We start from the raw sequence: 23039 nt of genomic DNA, 5'->3' as shown, positions 1-23039 counted from the left end.
GAGAAAGTGGCCATGTTTTTATAGTGTTGGATATCCCCTTTAATAACATAACCTTGAAAATCCCTTTAAGTAAAGCTTCACTTCCCATTTGAATTTTAGCAACAAACAAACTGTCTTGAGTCTGTTTCTCATTTATTCACCACAATTGTAAGTAAGCTTCCTCTTGGAGTTTCATGATGACTTGGCGATTCAGAGTTATAATAGATTCTTTAATAGCTGCAACAACAGTGATTGTTCTGTTTATATGAGTAACGGAGCATAACCCAGCACCGGCCTGAAATGGGCCTTTTGGGTTCTACTTTAATATGATGAATATGTAACGTTATTTTTTCCAAGTTTTTTTTCTTTTATTGACATAGAAATAAATGTATGAGGTGCTGTCATCCCATGGCCGAGCAACACAGATCAACAGAGTCACCAGGACGACTCCCAGCTGACAGCTACGGATTCAAGTGTATACGTCCCAGAACATGGAACCAAGAGGAGTCCATATCACTCAGACACCGCTTTATATTTTACCGGGGTAGGTTCCTGCTTCTCTCTGCTCGTCCCACTTCTCCACCCATGAATTAGGGCACATTGAGCTGTAGACGCGGCGGTACCATTCACATGGATAGGGGTCCTTCCCTTTAGCAATCAGAGATTTCTGGCATCGGTGATAATCCAGGTAGTTTGTGACACAATGCTTGGTCTGGTTCTGATTTGGGAATCGGGCATCAAATGGAGCAGTTTTGTAGTTCTCGATCTTAGCCCGGATGTCGTCTCCCATCTTGACTACTAAGAATTCTCAAGCTCTCCGTCCGTACACCCGCTTCAATGTCACTGCTCTCATATGTAACGTTATTGTGATCTGTGTCACACCCGCCCTTCCTGGAGAAAGTCATGCCAAGGAGGAGTGTTGAGGAGTGTCAGATCCTTTTTCCGGCCTGGGGTTATACTGTTGGCACATTGTAAAATCCCATCTGTTGACAGGAGAGTGTTTGCCTTACTATATATTAGGCTATGTTCACACTGCACAAGTCAGTCAGCCTCCAACCAAGAAAGGGATGGCAAACTATACTGTCAATGGACGGAGTCTTCTCGACCATCTAACATCATCTTATTCTAGCCATGGTGTATTCACAGAATCGTAATCGTGATAGCTGGTATTTGTGGTGTCTTAGGGCCCTATTACACGGGACGATTATCGTGCGAAAAATCGTCTGAATTTAAACTATAATCGTTCCGTGGAATTGCAGGCAACGAATGAAAAATCTTTCGTATGCCGTTGATCGTTGATTTAGATCTAAACCTAAAATTATTGTTAATCGTTCGCTGTAATTCCAGATTTGTTCGCTCAAGTTCCGCATTTGGTCACTAATCATTTAGTGTAATTGCACATTGTTCATCGTATTGCTGGGATCGGATGGAGTAAACGATCATAGTAACGATCGCAATAACGATTGTAGTAACGATCGTAACTAACGACCATCGATCTGTGTAATATGGTGAACGATTTCAGGGTAACGATAAACAATCTTGTTTGTGATCGTTAGTCGTTAATCGTTAAAAATCGCTCCGTGTAATAGGACCCTTACTGTTACTACAGACTCACCATCTATTCTCACCTTGTAATCTAACAATGGACAAGTTCTATAGCGTTGGCTGCACAATGGCATTTCTAGGCTCTGGTTGCTTAGGAGTTAATCTGTGTGCATGTCTCTAGACTATGGCTTTATTGTAGAAGTGACACTGGCCAAGACATGGGAAACGCGCTGTGTGGGGAAGCCATTAATCTCTCCCTGGCTGGCTGCTGCTCTCATTGTTATGCTGAGGATGGGGGGGTTGGGTGGGAGAACATGATTATAATTTTGCTGCTTTGCCCTGAGGTTGGAGTGTGCAGTGTCTGCTGCGGAGGGCTCCAGGGACAGACCGGTCAATGCTTCTTTCAGGCAGGAACCAAGACTTATCAACAAGAAAAATGTGCTAATGAGGAGCTGCTGAAGCCACATGCTGCTTCCTGATCTGTCTTTACCGCTCTCTCCTTGCCAGAATAGCTGGCTAGAAAATCACAGAGGGCTGGATTAATAAAAGCCCCATCCTGGTGTGCACCCCAGCTGAGCACCAGCCTCAACTCAGCGCACCCACCACCTGAGCCCCAACAATACAGGTACAGGCGAGTGCCAAGGGGGTGCATCTCACATACAGAGAGAGCAGGACGTCCGCAATTCTCTGTAACCTGCTGGTTCTGAAGCCTCCTAAGGCATAGAGCTCTCTTCTGCATACTAAAATCCTAGGCACATCGATGGGTTGTGTTTAATGCATTTCCGCCAGTACTGAAGTCCTTACTACGGCTGCTATAGACTTTCCACTCTTATCCAAACCATGGTGATTCGGTGATCCTCCCTTTGACATAGGTTAAACAAATCCATCCCATGGTGTAGACTGGACTGGCCTCCAGACGTCAGACCTACATCCTATAAACAGCAGGAGTTGTCTGGGATTAGGAAAAAATCCAATTGCAGTAGTAGCACAGTTGTTCAGGGTATGAGCTCCATCATTGCTCTGCTTAATCTGCCATAGACATAGGATAGCTTGTTCAGCATTCAGCTATTTCTCCTAATCCTATGCACATGCGCACTTGGCCCCGTCGAATGAGCATGTGTTTTAAATGGAGAGAAGGGGAAAGCCACTGCCGGACACCTCTGGGGCCATATTATCTCCCTGAGAATAACCGGATCAATCAGTTGAAATCCAAAATGATCCTTCTCTCCGACATCTGCCATTGGGGAAGAGTCAGCTGGCCCCCATACAAAAGTTGGTCATCTGGTCCTGCCAAAAATTGACGGGATTTGTTCAGATAGGTGAAACACTCCAGCTAAAACATACATATATAAATGTACAGTATGTGTGTTATGCCTGGTACAAGCTCTGCAGGGGTGGAGCGCCATAGAGAATGCCTGAGTCATGCAGTGCCCCCTTCATCCCTATAATATAATTTTAGAGCGCAGGGTGATATTGTACCGCAAAACAATTATTGGTAATGTTTGACCAGAAGCGATTGAAAGACAATTACGATAAGGCCGGCTTCTCACGTGTCCAACAATCTGGGCGCCACCCTGGATGCAACAAGTTGGATCATCCTATGCGGTACCATAGGCTGAAATGGAGCTCTGCATTGGACTTATGGATGAATATAGTTGGTTGTGTTGGATCTAAACATGCTGCACGGCATGTTTTTTTTTTTTAACCGGAGTAACCTGGCTGGAGTTTAGCTGAGCCATATCAATGAACACATCCAAACCTTCTTGACAGGTGTCTGCAGCATAACGTATATAGTTCGTCTATACTATTGTATTGAATATTCATAGACAAACCACCCACATTGGTCCAGCTCGAAGTATGACAATATTTAAAGGGGTTCTCTAAAAATGTAGAACTACTTGACTATACATAATATGAGTCTATATACAGTGGTCACCTAATGTCTCTGGGAACATATAAAGGCAGAGAAATGGCTGAATGGAAGAGACTCCACTTGGAGGATGTTTTTCTTGATTAGCATCACAGTATAGTGTTTAGCTGCCATGTTTATAGTGCAAACAGCCTCTATCCACGAGTGCACTGAGATTGCGGATCATTTTAGAACAATTACATTATACTTTTTGTTGCCCTATAAATATACCCTTTGAGATGCATAGTGTAGGTAAACATATGATTACGCATGTGTTTGTCTTGCGGCACCTATGTCAACAGAAACACACTTTAAAGACATTTCCCTTCTGAGAACACCTATCACCCTCCCCCATGCGGAGATGATAATGCCGCTCTGTGTTGTCTCTTTGTCTCCCTCGCTCCCCCCCCCTTCCACCTCTGAGCGGTTATTTTGGGAAAGAGCAGCTGAGGCCGGGAAGTGCTGTGTCCAGGCTGTGCAGACACTGTGTCCTCCTCACACACAAGCCACCATTACTCTACAATGACACGCTCCACATCCGACCACAAACACACAGCAAAGCTACGCTGCTTCTCCGAGCAGGACGGATAGTCTTGTGGTGCATGAATTATTTTTTTTCAGTGCTCTGTAATCTTCAGGGAATTAAAGTATTATCCTTTCCTTAAGGCAGATATCATGGTGTGACTGGCGTTCAGTGCCGGCAAACATGGCTCAGTAGGATAGGCCATCAGTGTGTATTCCCATGTTAAAAAGTGGTGGCATATCCCTAGTATATGGCATCAGTTTATGGCCACGACCCCACAACGTCTTTGTTTGAACGTCCATCAGTGTCTGTTATTTGGCCAAGAAATGATGGCTGTTCAAAACAGACGTTGTGTGATTGTGGCCTATAACTGGTAGCCCCCACTGATCCTGAGAACAAGGGTGTACTGCTGCACCCACTTCCCTACACTGCCGGATGACAGGGGGCGTCATAGTGCAGAGAAAACCTTCAAGGGGATGCACAACAGCACTACAGAACCTTTATTGATAGGATTGGGTCCTAAAGGTCAGGCCCCCACAATTATAAATGATGATGACATTAAATGATGGGAATACTCCCATGGTGGATAAATAGGTGGGGTCTCAGAGATTGGAGCTAGTTTTCCACTAAACACCACAAACTCAATTTGTTCGAGGGACCATTGACCTCTTTTGTCGTGATCAGTAGAGGTCCCAGCAGTTTTTAACTTTAGAATTAACCCTTTTAATCTCTAATCTGAGATTTAAAGGAGTTGTTTAGGATAATATGATAATTGGGCATCCTGCCAGGGCTGTGGGTGACATATCAATGTATACTTACCTGTAGTAATGTATACTTACCTGTCCCTCTCCCCCCTGCTGCCGGATGCCGGCCCGCTTGCTCTCTGACACTGTCAGTGTTTCAGCAACATCCTGTAATGTTCTGCTCCCCTTGGAAATGGCCACTCAACATGGACTCTATACTGTCTACGCTGATTGGCTTGAAGGGAGTGGAACATCACAGGAGGTTGCTAAAACACCGACTGCGGCAGAGAGCAATTGGGCCGGAATCGGGTAGCAGGACAGGTAAGTATTCATTATTAATATGCAGTCCACAGCCCCAGCAGGATGCCCAATTATCATGTTATCCTGGACAACCCCTTTTAGAGACGAGCGAATGTTTACTGTAAGTTTGGCTGAACCCAAACCTGATCGATCTGCCTGGAAAAGATGGATGCAGCCCTGGGAGACCTAAGACTGTATCCATTTTCTAAAGCAGCACTAGGGATGTATCCATCTTTTCCAGGCAGCAGGATTCAACAGCCGAGCAATCAGGTTCGGGTTTGGTTGAACTTACTGCAGTTTTTTTCATCTCTTGTTTGAAATATACATTAACAAAAAAACAGTAATATTTCCAAGGTGTCAGCGCCTTACCTGTGTTATATGGAACCACTGAAATAGGTCTAAATCTGTGATCACAACCATAGGGGGTCTAAGCTTTTGCTAAGCATAGGTTACTGCACAATATTCATTGTTGATGATCTCAGCTAAGGGCCCTTTTACACAGAAAGATTATCTGACAGATTATCTGCCAAAGATTGGAAGCCAAAACCAGGAACAGTCTATAAACAGAGATCAGGTCATAAAGGAAAGCCTGAGATTTCTCCTCTTTTCAAATACAGTCCTGGCTTTGGCTTCAAATCTTTGGCAGATAATCTGTCAGATAATCTTTCTGTGTAAAAGGGCCCTTAGGGTCCATTTACACAGAAAGTTTATCTGACAGATTATCTGCCAAAGATTTGAAGTCAAAGCCAAAAGTGGATTTGAAAAGAGGAGAAATCTCAGGCTTTCCTTTACGACCTTAAAGGGAACCTGTCACCCCCCGTGCCGGGGTGACAGGCTCCCGACCCCCCGTTAGAGCCCCCTATACTCACATAATCCCACCGGGTCCCGCTTCTGGACGTGGTCGGATGATGAAGATCTCAGCCATCGCTCCAGCGCTCCGTCATTCTCTATGGGTGTTGGACTCATCTCTCAGCACGCGCGCCGGGCTGCAGCGGCTGAGATCTCCGTCACAGGACCACCTCCAGAAGCGGGATCCAGCGGGATTAGGTGAGTATAGGGGGCTCTAACAGGGGGTCGGGAGCCTGTCACCCCGGCACGGGGGGTGACAGGTTCCCTTTAATCTTATTTTTGTGTGTAAATGGACTCTAAGAAACTCAACCAGAAAAAACTCAACATTAAAGGGAACCTGTCACCCCCGGTGCCGGGGTGACAGGCTCCCGACCCCCCACTAGAGCACCTTATACATACCTGGTCCCGCTTCTTGAGACGGTCCGGTGACGGAGATGTCAGCGCCCGAAGCCCGGCGCACGTGCTTCTGAGATGAGTCCAACGCTCATAGAGAATGACGGAGTGTCGGACTCACCAGTCATTCTCTATGAAAGTTGAACTCGGGCTTCGGGCGCTGACATCTCCGTCACCGGACTGTCTCAAGAAGCGGGACCCGGCGCTATCAGGTAAGTATAAGGTGCTCTAGCGGGGGGGTCGGGAGCTTCTCACCCCGGCACGCGGGGTGACAGGTCCTCTTTAACAGTTCACCTGGGATCAAATACCTGGGGATTAGAACGCAACGCGAGTCCAATCGTTCAGCATCTGATTACCGGAAGCTGAAGAAGTTGGATGCAGCCCTAGGGAGTCCAGGAAAACATGGACTTGAGCATGCTCGAGTTGCGCTTATCTCTACTGGGGATGTCTAGCAGGCCCCAAATCCCACCAACAACCAGGCAGCCCACCCTCACAAATGCATCGTCTGTGGGAAGCTTTTGCTTGCCGCAGATTGGAAGTATTCCATTTCCATAATGAAAGATTTAAAGAGAAATTAGGATGCCGCTATCTGGGCACTTTGTGGAACAATGGAGTGAATGTTCCTCTCCTCGATGTTTGGCCCCAGTCTGGTAGTACTGAACACTGCTAGCGGCTCTGAACACTGCTGCCTGTCAGGCCCCTACTGTGCATCAGGCTGTCGCCTGACGGGATAAAATTAGTTCCCACTCTTATCCGAGAGCACCGCATTGTTTATCCTCATGTAGCTCAGACAAAGATTAGCTGCTTACAAAATTAAAGGACGGCGTTATCTACTACAAAGCCGCGCGGTGATGATCCAGGAAAGGATAAGGAGCTTCAGATGTAGGAAGGTTGATGAAAGAGATGATCATCTAAATCATTCAATGATCACTCAGAAAGCTGTCAGAAAGTAATGTTATGTATGGCTGGAATCACACACAGTGTTCTATAGCATTTATAGAAGTGCTATGAATATCTATTGTGTGTGAATGATCCCTAAGGGAAAAGCACATTAATGCATGTATATACCACCCTGAATATGGCAATCAAGCATACACGTTTGCCAAGTGTCAGCCAAACCCACCGACTTCACCAGGACGTATTAACCATCTTCTATGTGCGGTGGTTTCCTGCCTCTCCCCTAAAGGTAGATGTTGGGGAGAGAGGGATAAAGATGTTTTAATTGCTAGTTCTTTTTGTTCTTGGGGAGATAAGCTGCTGCTAGATTTTTCTGGCAGTGGCTTTCTTTTCCTTCCCACTGATCACACTGGTATGGAGAGATATGGGGAAATAGTTAAGTTAAAGAGACATTCAACTGTATTATGTGTTTGGGTCAATTTAAAGGGGTATTCCAACAGAATATAACATAAATGTCTGATAGATGCGGTTTCTACCTCTGGGACTAGGGTCTTACTCATTGGTCTCCAAACTGTGCCCCCCCCCCCCCCCCCCCCCCCGGGTATTTTCCCTTTATGGACAGCCAAATCAAAAGTTTTAGCTGTCTGGGCATCATGGGAATTGTGGTTATGCAACAGCTGGAGGGCCGCAGTTTGCAGACCTATGGCTCTAACTCAACATCAAGGAGCCCAAGAGTCCCTATGGTTTGGCTGCGAGGTGAAAACAGACGACCAAACTGTGTTACACAGTTTGCATAGCTCCAATAGAGGGTAATGGGAGTTGAGTGCGCTGCTATACTGTTACATAACCCCCTATAATTACAATAGGGCTTGCTCAAATTGTGGAAAACATTGATCAACATAGATCAAACACTGATGGCTGCCATACTGTCCACATAAAACTCATATGAAATTGCTGGCACTGTTATATACATGTTAATACAGGGTGCAGAAGGGGTGTCCTGGGCCACCTATGATGTCATATTTGCAAACCCCAGGATGCCCTACTCTGCTGATATATTCCCTTTAAATAATTGTTGGCTCAACCATGTGGGTCCTTCCAGCTCTTTTCTGATGGCAGATGTCAGGGGAGAGGAGGATTTCACAGCTGGATTGTAACATACCCCATCCATTTCTTCTAAAGGGAGATAAGCTGCAGCAGATTGGTACGACGGCGTTCCTTCCCTTCATTGAGAATAAGGCATGTGGACGTCTTTAGGGTGGTGGGGTTAGGAGTGATAGCTTTCTGCCAGCACATATCACTCTTGATCAATGTGGAAAGTTTAGAAAGCCGCTGTCAGACACCTCTGTTGGCAGCTTATCTCCCCAAGAACAAAAAGATTAGGCAGTTCAAATCTAACATGCCTGATCCTTCTCTCTCCTGACACCTTTAGAGATGAGCGAACCTCGATCCGAACCCGAACTTTCGGCATTTGATTAGCGGTGGCTGCTGAACTTGTTTAAAGCCCTAAGGCTATGTGGAAAACATGGATATAGTCATTGGCTGTATCCATGTTTTCCAGACAACCTTAGAGCTTTATCCAACTTCAGCAGCCACCGCTAATCAAATACCGAACGTTCCGGTGCGGATCGACTCAAACCCGGTTCGCTCATCTCTAGTTACCTTTCTTCAGACTAGAGCTAACAGCACCCCATACACATCAGACAGTGAGCTAGTCCTGCCAAAATGTGCGGTGTTAGCCAACACTTATTTCATGTATTCCAGCTTAATGTGTATAGCCTGTAACTTAAGGCAGCCATACACGTTAGACAGAAATAGGTAAAACAATTGTTTAGTGACCGATCCTTTTACCGTACACATATTAGTCCATAGGAATATAGGAATAGTCCCTGGATGTATTATCTTAGTCCGACTTTTGGTGTAAAGCTTCAAGTCTATGGTAGATCTTTCCAGTTGATGGTGGGATGTCAATGGTCGGCTGGAGATTGTGCGGGGTTAAATTTCTGGAGGATGGTTACACTAGGCCATTGTGTATTGGGACTCCCACTATTTACAAAGGGAGATCAGCCCCCTAGTGAGTGGATAAGCAGCACAGATACTCTCCATTCATTCTCTATGGGACTCCCAAACATTGCCCAGCATTCTCGGTTTGTGTCCGTGTGCTAAGGGGGAGGGCTGACCTCGGTCTATATAATTTGTGACAGGCGCACCCCCACCGATCGGCTACTTATGCCTTGCTGGGATCACTGTGTTTTTGCAATCTGTTTAATGTATCCGTTTCCATTGACGTTTTCCTATAAGTTAAAAATAACCATTTAAAAATAGATCCGTAAAACGGACTGTATGTATGCAGTGTGAACCCGGCCGTATCCCGATAACGGTTACTCCTGTATACGACTATTAGCGGAATCATTTTCACCGTTGAGCAGCTTTCTTGTTGATCCTGTCGGTGTGCCGCCACGTGGTGCGCTTGCCCCCCAGCTACACACAATGGAAGGCAATAACACAAGCCCAATGTTTACTTGTGCCTTCTCATGTCATCCACTCCCACTACTGCTGGGACTTGTAGTCCACTCCCTGGTTTCCTGAATGAGCTCACAGGGGGGGGGGGGGCACAGGAGGTGTGTGCGTGCAATCATGCACATATACACAAGAGCTAGGCAACCCCAGCCGGCCCTGACCTCACAGAGATCACATGACCACGTCTGAAGCTTGCACAAGCATTACATCAGCCTGGGAACCGACACACAGGCAAAACACAGCTCTTCTTAAAGCGGCGACGCATCCGACCGACTCCTGCTTGATGGTATCCGGCGGTGGGATATACTTTACCTGCAATATATCTCTAACCTCTCCTATATAAGAACTATTTACTCAACCTAGACGTTTAATGATGTAATAGGTGGCGATTATTTAAAGCGGGACACCAGCTTAGCGGCATCGCCCCCTTAAGAACAAACTCCGCGGGTTGTCGTTCGAATTCTGGGTAATTGCTCCCGCGGAAGATGATTGGTTGCCGATCACGTGAAGACAAACAGGCGCCTTAGCGCGGAAGGGGGAGTAAAAGCGTTCTGATTGGTCGCTGCTGACGTGACGTGGCGACTATATAAGGAGATAGAGGTAGCGCGCCCGCGCTTAGTTGGCGCTGGGACGTGACGGAGGCCGGGACGCTGTCACTCAGAGCCGAGCGCTTACCCGACAGACAGCCGCAAAGCTGGGCAACGAAACCGCAGCAGCCCCGCTATCCCGCTGCTCCCGTAACGACAAGATGCATCAGGAGGCCGCAGCGCTAGAGCCGGAGTGCAGGGACAGTCACCCGCCCGGGCTGGGCTTCCGCCTGGAGGCGCACCGGATCGTCAGCATATCGCTGGGCAAGATTTACCATTCCCGGGTGCAGCGCGGCGGCATCAAACTGCATAAGAACCTGATGGTGTCCCTGGTGCTGCGCAGCGCCCAGCAGGTGTATCTCAGCCAGAGCCCCGAGGACTATGGGGTGTATCCAAGCCCGCTAGACGGTGCCGAGTCCCCGAGCCCGGCCGCGGAGGCGTCCGGCCCCGACTCCACGGACCCGCGGACTTGTACGTGCAGGGCGCAGGAGGAGACGCAGCAGCAGCAGCATACCGGGGAAGAGACGCAGCAGCAGCAGCATGCCCGGGAGGAGACGCAGCAGCAGCATGCCGGGGAAGAGACGCAGCAGCAGCAGCATGCCGGGGAAGAGACGCAGCAGCATGCCGGGGAAGAGACGCAGCAGCAGCATGCCGGGGAAGAGACGCAGCAGCAGCATGCCCGGGAGGAGACGCAGCAGCAGCATGCCCGGGAGGAGACGCAGCAGCAGCATGCCCGGGAGGAGACGCAGCAGCATTCCCGGGAGGTTCCGTGCTGCTTCTGCCAGTCCCACGCCGGCTGCTCCCTGCCCTGTCAGGAAGCCGAGGCCGGTCACCCGGCGGAGCCCGCCAGCCCCGCCTGCTGCCGGAAGAGGAGCGGGGGCAGTCCGCCGGACGGGCCGGTGATGAAGCGAGCGCGGCGGGAGCAGAGAGAGCAGGAGGTGCCGGAGCCCGGGGAGGAGGTGGAGGAGGAGATGGAGACGGAGAACGTGGCCAACCTCATCAGCATCTTCGGCTCCAGCTTCTCGGGACTTCTCACCAAGGAGCCGGGGGCGCCGAGTGACGGGGAGCCCGGGCAGGAGGGGCAGGAGCTGGACTCATCTGCCGCCCCCTCCTCATCCGCCGCACAGGGCTGCAGCGAGCCGGCCATCAGCCCCAGCATCACCCCCTGGAGCACGGCCATAGAGGCCTTCTGATACCCCCCGGCCCAGGAATGGACTGAGCCCCGCCTGATAGAGACACTAGGGGGCGCTACCACACGGAGGAGGATGAGGGGGGGATCTGACCCGGAGCCAGGCTGCTGCTGTCCTTGTCTCCTATGTCCATGTTGTGCGGTTGGAGCCGTTGATGTAGACCACGTGACGTCATTGATGGAATTCTGTCGGTTACAATGTATCACTTTCTCAGCTCTGGATTAACCCATTCATTGCTGGGAAGGGGGGGGGGGAGCTGCTGACAAGGAGAGAAGGGGTTAAGTGCCTTAGAGCAGTGGTCTCCGACCTGCTGCAAAACTACAACCCCCCTAAAACACAGGCATGATTGGAGTTGTAGTATTGCAGCAGACAGCCACACGCTGCCTCAGAATGGATCATGGCTCGTCCTGTTGCCGGAGGGGGGGGGGGGGGGGGGGGTATGTTGCAGGTTCTGCTAGAGGTTCACTTTTTTTTTTGCTCTTTTAAAGGGGCAATAAATCTAGTTTCTGCTGTCAATGTGAGGCTTGAGCGACTGTCTACCTCATGTCTGGAGGAAGTTTTGCACTTTAGGTTTACTGCCCCTTTAAATGTTTGTTTTGAGTTTAGAAATCGCATCAATGTTTGGGTTGAATGTATAACCTGGGGGGTTTACAGTTAATGAGAACCTCCCCATCTAGTCACAACAGCCCCCCCCCCCCCCCATTAGCAAGAATGTCTCCCCATCCCCCACTTTTGGTCACCACGTGCAAGGGGAGTTCCCTTTTAGGGAGGGGGAAGGGAAGTTCCCATCTGCTTCCCCCTCCCCCCTTCCTTCTGCCACCTATTGTATTCTGGGGCCCGCTCATTGAGTATATTTAGCCACTCCTTCCTTTTACATGTCCTGACTTGTGAAAAAATACCAAACATCTGACAACATGGAAATACCCCTGTATCACAACTACTACCAAAGTGATTGCATACAATCTATAAAAGGAGCAGCCATCTTGCCCAGGACCACGCTGGCTCCAGTACTTAGATGCCACCCTTTTGTGCATAGGCCGTTCCCGGTACTACCTTCCCAGCAGCTCCCAGAACCATTACTGACTTGTATCCGCATGAGGAAGTGACTGTTAAGTGTTTGTGTTTCGACCCTCTAAGTATATTGTATATGTATTTCTCAACAGCTCTGGTCAGATTTGGTGCTTGTGTTGAGAGACTGTCCATACCCACCGGATTGCCCCGTCTTTGTTTTAGAAGGCGGGCGCGCTCTGGCAAGAAGTCAATGACGTTGGGAGTTTACAGTATTTTTAATGCACAATGCTGTAACTTGGATTTCTGTACAAAAATGACGTTTCTACGTGTTTGACACGTATTAAATATTTTGAAAATGTTCCGCTGTTTTCTCGATTGTTTGTGTGGTGTTTCCTTCTGGGACTTCCTACATTACAGACATGCCACAAACTTCATGGATGCAAGATTATAGATATATATTGGGGGTCGGTGGATGCTAGCTTATAGAAGCAACCTTGTGCTGACTTAAAGGGATTTTCCAGACTAAACACATGAAGGTTTGGCAGATGGAGTCCTGATGCAGAGTACAAGGGGCTTCTGGCCATAATGTGGCTCCCCACGCTTTTTGGAAACCTACTAGTGAGTTTAATTTGGAAATCCCCTTTAAGGCTAGGTTGGAACACAACTGTACCATGACATGTATAAAATAACTTAAGGCATTGTGTAATTTGGGGCTCAGATCATACAGATCCCAAGTACGGAGGTGAATGTAAGTGGTCTCTGCCTATCTGGTAGCATTCTATAGACCACACCAAGGTCTCCCCTTGCAATGATTCATGGCTGTATAGGGGATCTGCCGGACTGAGCTTCAGTATAAAGCAGGATATAGTGAGGTTCGGCATTGCTCACTGGTATGAGCTGAAGTGCACAAGATTGAATACAGACGTCCATGTAAATATCTGCTGGTTTGTACAAATTATTTTGCTAAGGTGGGAAAAGGAAAAATTATTAATATACCAATACTAACTAGGCAATGTTAAGTTATTCTGCTGACTGGATCGTAGAAAGTTGTAACCGAACATTTACCAAGCATCCGGCTTTGATACATTTTGTCTTAATTTTAGAGCCCCTTCAAATATTGATAGTTTTATTTATAAGCGGACAGTCCCACACATTACATGTCCTGTTTTTTTCCCCTTCTCAGAATCGATATTTTTAACCTTTCTGCCCTCCTGGTAAATAATACAAAGTCTTTCCTGGAGCTGATGCAAATGAGCTTCCTTGTGTGCTGTGATAGGCGCTCGGTGATCTCATGTAGGGAGCAGGTGCAGCCGGACACCACCTATCTGACCAAAGGTCACATTAAACATGGTTAACTCTTTCACATCCAGTGCTAATAGGAATTGGTAGATCATGTATCAGGAATAGCAGATCTATCATATTAAGTTCTGATATGTGCATGTAGGTAACCAGAGACCTTATTGGCTACATTATTGTTAGAATGGCCACATAAATACTTGGATGGACCAAATATATGTGTGTGTGTGTGTATATAGTGTAATGGACCATGATTTATTGTGAAGCTACTACTCCTAGAGCATGCTTAAAGTTGTAGTTGAGGGCTACTAATATAATACAGCACAAGAAGTGTCGCCAGTTTTAAGGATTTATTGTTCTATCTAATGGCTGCAGTTGTGTAAAGTAAACAGTTGTCCGAGCGTTCTAGGAATTGTAATAATACTAGGCCATGTGTTAGCATACAGGATGTTCTCCATGACACCTAATCTTGGTAGAAATGCAAATCCCCTGATTGATGGGGGTCTAAGCTTATCCCTTCTATGGCCAGCCTTACTAAGCATAGCTCAAGTAATATAACGTCATCCTGTCAGAAGCGACATCAACTTCTGGGAGGCTATTCACTGAGAGCTGGCAGCCCCCTGTGTTAGGTAATGTTGGCCCTATGACTGCAGCCCTGCGGATACTTCCTAGTATGTACATCTCTACTCTGGTATGATAGCCAGTTCCGTGTTGTGAGATCTAGTTTCTTACACCCGCCTGTCGTACGGTGATCTCAGAGACAGAATTACACAGTCCCACGTGGCGGCCAGCTCCTAAAGTGGCATCGCTATTTGTGCCCGTTCCCACGATCCTTTGCTCGTAGGTCATGAATTATTCCTTGTAAAATAGTTCATTTTGCATGCAGTAATTGTACCGTGCCTGGAGCCAGATTACAGGGCAGTATGGTTACTCACTGTTAGGGAAACGCATCTGTTCCCGGACGTAGGGAGGGCTAGGAGGCTATTCAGCAGCTGGCTACCACACTTTGTGGCAAAGTGGTCAGATGCAAAGGAGGTTCCATGGAAATGTTCTTCCCTTGCATTTCCACTTTTGTAAAGTGTAAACTATTAAGGCCAATTGACTGCCGTGATTGCTAATGTTTTATATCAGGGGTATCAAACTCGGGGCCCTCCAGCTGTTGCAAAACTACAGTTCCCATCATGCCTGGTTTGGCTGTCCAATGCATGGTGGGAATTGTAGTTTTGCAACAGCTAGAGGGAAGCGAGTTGGACACCTATGTTTTAAACAGTAAGGGTGCGTTCACACCTACAGGACCTGCAGCAGATCTGCAGCAGATTTGATGCTGTGTTTAGTTATTTAAATGAAATCTGCTGCAGAAAATCAGCTGCAGATCCTGTAGGTGTGAACGGACCATAAAAATGCAACACAGCAAAACATTAACATACAGTATAGTAGGATTGATGTCCTCAAGAGCATACAATCTAAATTCCGTATTATTGGACATTGCATTGAGATATAGATCTCATTCAAAGGTAATAGTAAGCGCATAGGTTTTTTACTTGACTGCGTGCTGGCGCCTATATTCACCAGCTATGATCGGTGCCCCGCGGGGCCGTTTGAATTCCCGTGCGCGTTCACATCACAGCTGTGACCCCTCTCCTGTTGAATGAAGGCCGGAAGTCACACTCTCCAATGCATTCTCTATGGGAGAGCGTTACTTCTGGCCTTCAGTCAACAGGACACAGAAGAGGGGTCACAGGAGCAGTGAGGAGAACGCGCGCGGGATTTTAACGGCACCGCAGGACCGGAACGAAGCCACGCCGTGGGACACCGATCATCGATGGTGAGTAGACACGCCAGCACGCTGCGGGTGGTCAAATAAAAAAAAAATTGTGAACTGCTTACAGGTCCTGTTTCCTGCATGAACCATTATTTTGCACACATGTTACATACAGAGTATGGGCAGACGGTCCTAATACTTCATCCGCACACTACAGCAAAGTCAGGGAGGCACAGCGATGGCGGAAACGTAATATTGCATTGGAATACATTAAATTGATATTTCGGTCCCTCGTGTCCCCCCTTGTTGAGTTTTTTTCACTTGCCAAAATCTGTAGCGATAGGTTTCACTTGTGCATGGTGACTCCTCTGAAGAATGATACATTGTTCTACTTTGCATATGAAAGTGGAAAGTAAATGAAGCTGTAGTAATGCCAGATAACTGCAGGAAACCATTCTATGCCACTTTAATGAAGCAATGACGACTCTGACTTCCTGAACCGTAACCACAGGTTTATGTAGAATACTCTGTTCCTTGTGATTTGGAGAATAAGATTTTTTCCAGACTTAGTTTGGCTTAAAGAGACTGATCCGTTGATAACTTGCAGTCAGAATCTGGAATCTATAGATCAAAGTATGGGACCTGATTACAAGTTATTATTCTCAGGCTACGTCTAGCATAGCTCAACTTGTACTGTGTGCAGAGGAGTACTGACTTTCATTGAATTGATCAGACTTATTTGTCAGGCAATGCTCCATGGGAAAATGTGAAGCTGTTAAAGGTGGGTTATATTGCTTACCTTTAACAGTGCCACACTTGTCCACATGTGGTATTGCAGCTCGGCCCCCTATTCACATGACTGTCTCCAGATCCCAAATAGAACCTGAATTCGTTGCTAAAGACTATATGGTTCTAGTGCAGGGATGGGGAACCTTCGGCCCTCTAGCTGTTGCAAAACTACAATTCCCATCATGCCTAGACAGCCGAAGCTAAAGCTTCGGCTGTCCAGGCATGATGGGAATTGTAGTTTTGCAACAGCTGGAGGGCCGAAGGTTCCCCATCCCTGTTCTAGTGGATAGCAGTCAAGACTTGGCAGCTAGACGTGTATATACACTGAAAGTATGTGTGTATGTATATATATATATAAATATATATATTAATAATATATAATATAATATATAATAATATATTCTTCTGATTTATATATTAATATATATATATATATATATATATATTATATCATTGAATGCAAGTGCATGAGCGTATGGTGTCATGCAGCTTCTGTTGCTTAGCAGTGCTCTGAATATATTGGTGCAGCTAAGAAAATAATCAACTCCATAGTGAATTGGGAAACTCTTGTTTTTACCCGAATTTCCCCAATTGTTGTGTAAATGATCCAGCATGGTGAATTTCGATGGTCACGAGTGGGAGTCTGCTTTCCGATGGCCTCTTCAGGCAATGTTGGGTGGGTCTCAGATGGATCCTGTTCTTTCTCAGCCTTCCACATAATCACATGACAGGAATACCGGCGGCGGCCTCGCCCTCCCTCCCCCTCCTTTTTCTTGTCTGCCTCACAGCTCTGGAATCTAGTGAGCTAAAAGAGCTGGCTGCATTCCTGACACAACCATTCTCCCCAGGGAAGGCGGCTGAGGAGGGGGGAGGCAGCCTCACATCCTGCCCTCTTTAGGAAAATGTGGAAGGAAGGAGAGGAGGGGGAATGCATTGTCCTGTTTGGGAAATCTTAACCCTTTCTGCAGTCTGGGCTTGTATCGGTTCTTCCCTGTGGAGATCTCAACCCTCTAAGGTTTTGCAGACAGAGAGGTTCTATGTTCACCGTCGTATTTTGTTCTCTGAGCCAATGTTCGAGGCTGCTGGACGGGGCTTTGTTTAGATGCTCCTCATCTGTGGATATTTGCACGTGTCTAGATATAAACATCTAACTGAAGACATTAAGAAAATGCTAGGACTGGATCATCATAAAATTGACAGATTTTTGTTTGTATAGCGCACACAGATTCCGCAGCAATTTACCTATCTGTACAGCTGAATCCAGAATTTCTGTGTAGGATATTACTCAGATTTTACAGACTCTATCTACATAAATCCAGAATGTGAATGGCTTGACTGGTTGCAGTTCTCGCTTACAGATGTGGGAATACATCATTAAATTCAATTGTAAGATTCACCAATGTCTGTGCAAATGCAATGGCTATATAGTCTGGCAGGTAGAGCCCTTATCTAGACTTAGATGCCAAATCTCTGTAAAATTTATTATAAAGCAAGGGCTCACAATCCAAATTCACCTATCTGTATGTTTTGGATATGGGAGGAAACAGAACATACAAACTCCTTGCAGATGTTGCCCTTGGTGGGATTTGAACCCAGGACCCCAGCGCTGCAAGGCTACAGTTCTAACTAGGGATGATCGAATTTCCAGTAATAGTGAATAGAGATGAACGAACCTCAAGCATGCTCGAGTCCATCCGAACCCGAGCATTCGGCATTTGATTACCGGGGTCTGATGAAGTTGGATAAAACTCTAAGGCTATGTGGAAAACATGGATATAGTCATTGGCTGTATCCGTGTTTTCCAGACAACCTTAGGGCTTTATCCAACTTCAGCAGCACCCGCTAATCAAATGTTGATCGCTCGGGTTCGGATAAACTCGAGCATGCTCGAGGTTCGCTCATCACTAATAGTAAAGCTTTTCGGCCTGCTGCTTTGAACTCTGTGCCGCTCTGCTCTCGGTGCCTGGAAAACCTGGACCCAGACCTGGGAAACTTCTCCCAGTTTTCCAGTTACTCGGTGTAGAACAGTGCAGAGTTGAAAGGCAGCCTGCAGACAAGCTGACCGCCAAGCCTGTTTTCTAGTACTTTAAATACTCTCATGTCTAGTGCTAACCAGTGAGCCACCATGCTGCTGTATCATGACTATGACTACAGTTTTACTGCAATATGAACGAAGGTGAACTGATCACTTGTTTATTTCAAGACGAGCTATCAAGAAGGGATATTGAAAGTAGATCTTAGGGCTATTACACGGCCCAATCCACTATGTAAGCAAGTGCTGGTCTACTAGATCATTGCTCACTTACTGAGCCTATTACATGGCTTGATGATTATGCAACAAAGGCTGTATATATATTGTTAGTGATACCCGTGCAGCCCTTGCTGATGAAAGTGTATATTTGTAAAGTGTATAATAAACGGTATACTTACCTCTCCAGGTTCCCCTGGTGTCCTCCTGCCTGTTCCGAGCATTCTCCCGCTCACTACAGCCGCTGCCAACACTTCTGCAGCCGTTTCAGTAATTGGCCTGTCAGTTCACAGACTGCTTCAGAGTCCTTAGCGGCAGCTGCTGTTAGCGGGGGAAACTCAGGAGGATGCAGAGAAGCGTAAATAGGTAAGTATAATAAATATTATTTGACTTTACCCTGTCATCAGCTGTGGACTGGCATCACTATTACACGGTTAGCAGCCAATGATTTTTAAAGTGTCACTGTCGTGAATTTTTTTTTTGCAGAAATCAATAGTCCAGGCGATTTTAAGAAACTTTGTAATTGGGTTTATTATCCGAAAAATGCATTTTTATCATGAAAAAGCAGTTTGAAGCTCTCCCCCCTGTCTTCATTGTTCTCCTATGGAGAGAGCTAAAGAAAAGACCAAAACAGGACAACAAAGAGTTAATCTACAAATCCCTCATGGGAAATCTCCTGTGACAGTCACCAGTGACCTGTCTGAGCTCGGATTACAGCTGTCACCCAGCTCCGTGCCTGTAATCCACTGTTATCTGCTTTCTGCTGCCGGCTAACTCCCTCCTTCCTCCTCCCCCCTCCCCTCTCCCTAGAACAGACAGGGGACGTCTCCTGCAACAAGTCACAATTTTCAGATTTTTCAGAGTGGATGAAAAAGAGGAAGGAGGGGGGGACCTGGGAAAAGGCTTTTTACATGCAGATAATGGCAGATTTGGCTAATAAACCCAATTACAAAGTTTCTTAAAATCGCCTGGACTATTGATTTCTGCAAAAAAAAAAAATACGACAGTGACTCTTTAAATATGTTGAAAGACAGGGATTAGCCTATGATTGGCTCCTCAGCTGATCTCGTCTTTATTACACGGAGTGATAACGGCCTAATGCGGCACATAATGGTTCCGTGTCATAGGGTCCTTGCACCGTCTTTTCAAGGTATCTTACCCTTCAAGCCTGTACTTTACTCCAACTATGATATATAAAGAACACCATCAAGGATCGAGAAAGGGAGCAAAGAAAACTTTAATTCTTTATTGCTTTAGAACCTGTAAAGGGGCAAAAGACTAAATTGTCCTGGAAGATCAAACAACAATTAATATAAAGAAAAAAGGAGCTAGAAATGGACTGCACCTCAAGAAATATATAGAACAACAATGAATATCTATCATCCTTACATGCCCTAACACATCCCTGAGCACTTCTGCTGATAAGGGGACCTCCACCTTTATCCTGTTTCTTCTCTCTCTTCCTGGACAGAGGATCAGCTGATCTGCTTAGGACATCTATGCCGAAAGGGCAGGAGACGTGAGAAGCAGACACGACAGACCAGCCACCACCGTATAGGATGTTTATATGCAAAGATACAATTAATTGTCAAATTGTCACCTGACAAAGAGAAGAAAAGACCAGATTCCAGTCATTGGCAAGACGTAATAAAACCATCCGGATTCTGGTTCCAATACATTTCCCCTATCCTTTCATTATTTATCAGGGAACCTGAAATTGAATACAATACAAATACAATCAGAAGGAAAGCTATGTCTAGTCTCTTCAATATCCTGATGGATTTGTGACTTTCGAAATAGTCCCATAAGCCATAAAACGCTCCTTATCTGTAGTCCCTTTCACAATAAGCCCATTAACCCCTTGTTTTCTATTCCTGGAAGGACAACTAAGCTATGGAATGGAAAACCTAAATAGCAGAAGACGTCGCCTTTAAGTGAAACTCTTACATCCAGCGATTGCACATAGTCCTATAGACTCATAGCCCATGTCGTTTGGCAGATAGCTCAAGTAGGTCAACAAGGACAGACAAGAGGCCAAGTCAACACTAAATCCCAGGAAGTGGCTTTCAATAATAGATGTGAGTCTGAAGGGCATGGAAAAACACAATATTAGACTATCCACATGCTCCAGTGTAGTGGAGGAATGGCATTCCCACAATACCCCAGAGACAACTGGCGGACAGCTCCAGTGGTTGTGGGAGTAGGTGGGAAAATGAGTCATATGTTCATATATAAGCCTCTGCCGCTTCACATACTATGAGTAATGAGGCTGGTTGCTGAGGCACAGTGCGACAGGCAGCGAGGGTTCATTTATTTTATATGCACAGCGATACTAGAGGCAAACAGATGTGCTGGCTATACACTTCCTATACTGATATAGCTAGGATTTATGCTGTTTATTGTTCATATAATGTCCCCACCATGAAGGGCACATTGTAAACTTCCTCTGAATACACAGATGTAGCAGAGCTGACTATTATTCAGAAATTTTGTCCAGAACTGTATGTGAATTGTGATAAGTGCATTAGGGCATTTGCTGCTCTTTAAGCGCTATATTGTAACCCTATGTCATATGGCCACAAGTCACCATGTAGCCTAAGGCTGGGTTCACACTACGTTTTTGCAAAAAACGGATTGGAAAAACAAATGCATTTGTGTGCTTCTGTTTTAATCCCTTTTTCCACTGACTTCCATAAAAAAAGGGTGAAAACGGTTTCTTTTTTTTTTAACGTACACAAAAATGTAACCTAATTTTTGTTTGTAAAAAAAAAACAAAACTGATCCGTTTCGACGGAAAAACGGATGCACGCAAATGCATACGTTTTTCCATCCGATTTTTTTATCGTTTTTTTGCAAAATTGCTGTGAACCCAGCTGGACAGCAACACTACACATGTGTGAAAATAGCACAACATATTATGGGGCTCTGTCAGCTTTCACAGGTCCCTCAGACCTATAGAGATAGTCGTCTGGCGTATAGCGGTTCGGTGATTTACACACTTAATTGACTACACTGCCCTACACTCAGATTCATTTCTACCTGTAAACTGCACGGAGATTATCAACATTTCAGACTGACAAATTATTCCGTCACCTAACTCAACGTGAAGCTCCGGATCACATCCACCGGTGATACTATAATTAGAACGCTGGGGTTATGAGCAATTCCCTAATATGGAGAAATCACTTTGATCTGGTGTCAGATATTCTGTGTAATTGGACGGTGGTGGAAAATGTGATATGCAGTGGTCAAAAGGTTGCTCGCAATTTGTCCCCATAGAGAACACTTTACTGAGACACATGAGCTCATAGCTGCCTATACACCTTCAATAAGCGTTGGCCGAACAGTTGTCTCTCCTGTCCTCCCCATACACATGAACATTCTGCACGACCCAGCATTTATGTGTTACTTATGGAGAGGGAAGGGGTAAGTAGCCTGACTCCTCTGACGCTTGCTTATCCATCCTAGAACAAAAGGATTGGGAAGTATAATTCCATCACGCCCAACCCTTTTCTCAACATCATCTGTCGGAGGAGAGTGAGGAGGCCCCCAGACACCTAAGGGCCAGTTCACACTTGCGGAAAGCTCCGCCGCGGAATCCCACCTGTGTCCCATAGTGTCTGTATGAGAGGGCTCACACACCTTTGCCTCCTCCCCTCTCCGCTTAAAGAATTGAAACGTACTATAGCTCCATACTAGTTATAGGAGAAGGTAGCTCCACACATATGGTTTCGTAGTCGGGATCCCATACAGGCAGTGTGTATAGGGCTTGAAGGAACGATGTTATCACCATAATCATTTCTTTTGCAAGAGGAAGCAATTTGAGCTCCAGCTGCAGTCCATAGGAATACTTTACATGCAACGCAGTCAACCCCCCTGTGAACGGCAGCTGTCACTTCATCTGAAATCTGCGCCATAAAACTCTCTTGCAGCTCCAGCTTAAATCCCCTCGAGAGTGTATGAAAATAAATAAGTATATCAAGTCGGACAAAGACGGAATATTTCAATCGACATATCGTTTTATACACTGTAATCCATGTCCAGTACATTGAAAGAGCCTCGCAGCGGATTATAATTCAGGATTTGTTACATTACCACATACTGGACCTCGTCCGATAATAAATTAAAATAGTTGATATATTTTCCCACCAGATCAATGGGTTTGAATTGATCATATCCAATCCCTTTGGTATCATCATAGACGCAATGATTGGTGTTAGGAGGGCTCATTACCGGCTGGATTAGATGTCAAATCATTACTGCTACGGCCAGAGTTCATGTTTGCTCTGTTCAGCTACTAATCATAGAAAAGTTTAAGTATACACCGCTCAGCCGCCAAGTCTGGTGATTCTCAGAAGAGGAACTTGCTGTGTTTGGGCTTCCTTGCTCGTCGCTATCATGTGACTCTGTGGATTTTCCTGCCCCCTCCCCCCTTTAAGAGAGCACATGTTTTGTTTTTTTCTCCTCTCTCTTTCGCTTCCGCTAGAATAAGTCTCAG

At 46.1% G+C, this 23039-nt stretch overlaps 2 protein-coding genes across 2 annotated transcripts; one reads left to right on the top strand and one right to left on the bottom strand.

Annotated features, from left to right (window-relative positions):
- Positions 1-353: 353 nt before the first annotated feature.
- LOC138798764 (cytochrome c oxidase subunit 6B1-like) lies at positions 354-828 on the bottom strand. Its single transcript, XM_069979345.1, has one exon. The coding sequence runs from the start codon at positions 767-769 to the stop codon at positions 509-511; it is 261 nt and encodes an 86-aa protein (XP_069835446.1). The 5' UTR covers positions 770-828; the 3' UTR covers positions 354-508.
- Positions 829-10274: 9446 nt separating this feature from the next.
- Positions 10275-11868, top strand: IER5 (immediate early response 5). The gene has a single exon (XM_069981153.1). The coding sequence runs from the start codon at positions 10407-10409 to the stop codon at positions 11436-11438; it is 1032 nt and encodes a 343-aa protein (XP_069837254.1). The 5' UTR covers positions 10275-10406; the 3' UTR covers positions 11439-11868.
- The last annotated feature ends 11171 nt before the right edge of the window (positions 11869-23039 follow it).

The sequence above is a fragment of the Dendropsophus ebraccatus genome, chromosome 8 (genome assembly GCF_027789765.1).
Source record: "Dendropsophus ebraccatus isolate aDenEbr1 chromosome 8, aDenEbr1.pat, whole genome shotgun sequence".
Classification (NCBI taxonomy): Eukaryota; Metazoa; Chordata; class Amphibia; order Anura; family Hylidae; genus Dendropsophus; species Dendropsophus ebraccatus.
This window is presented reverse-complemented; position numbering and strand designations above follow the sequence as displayed.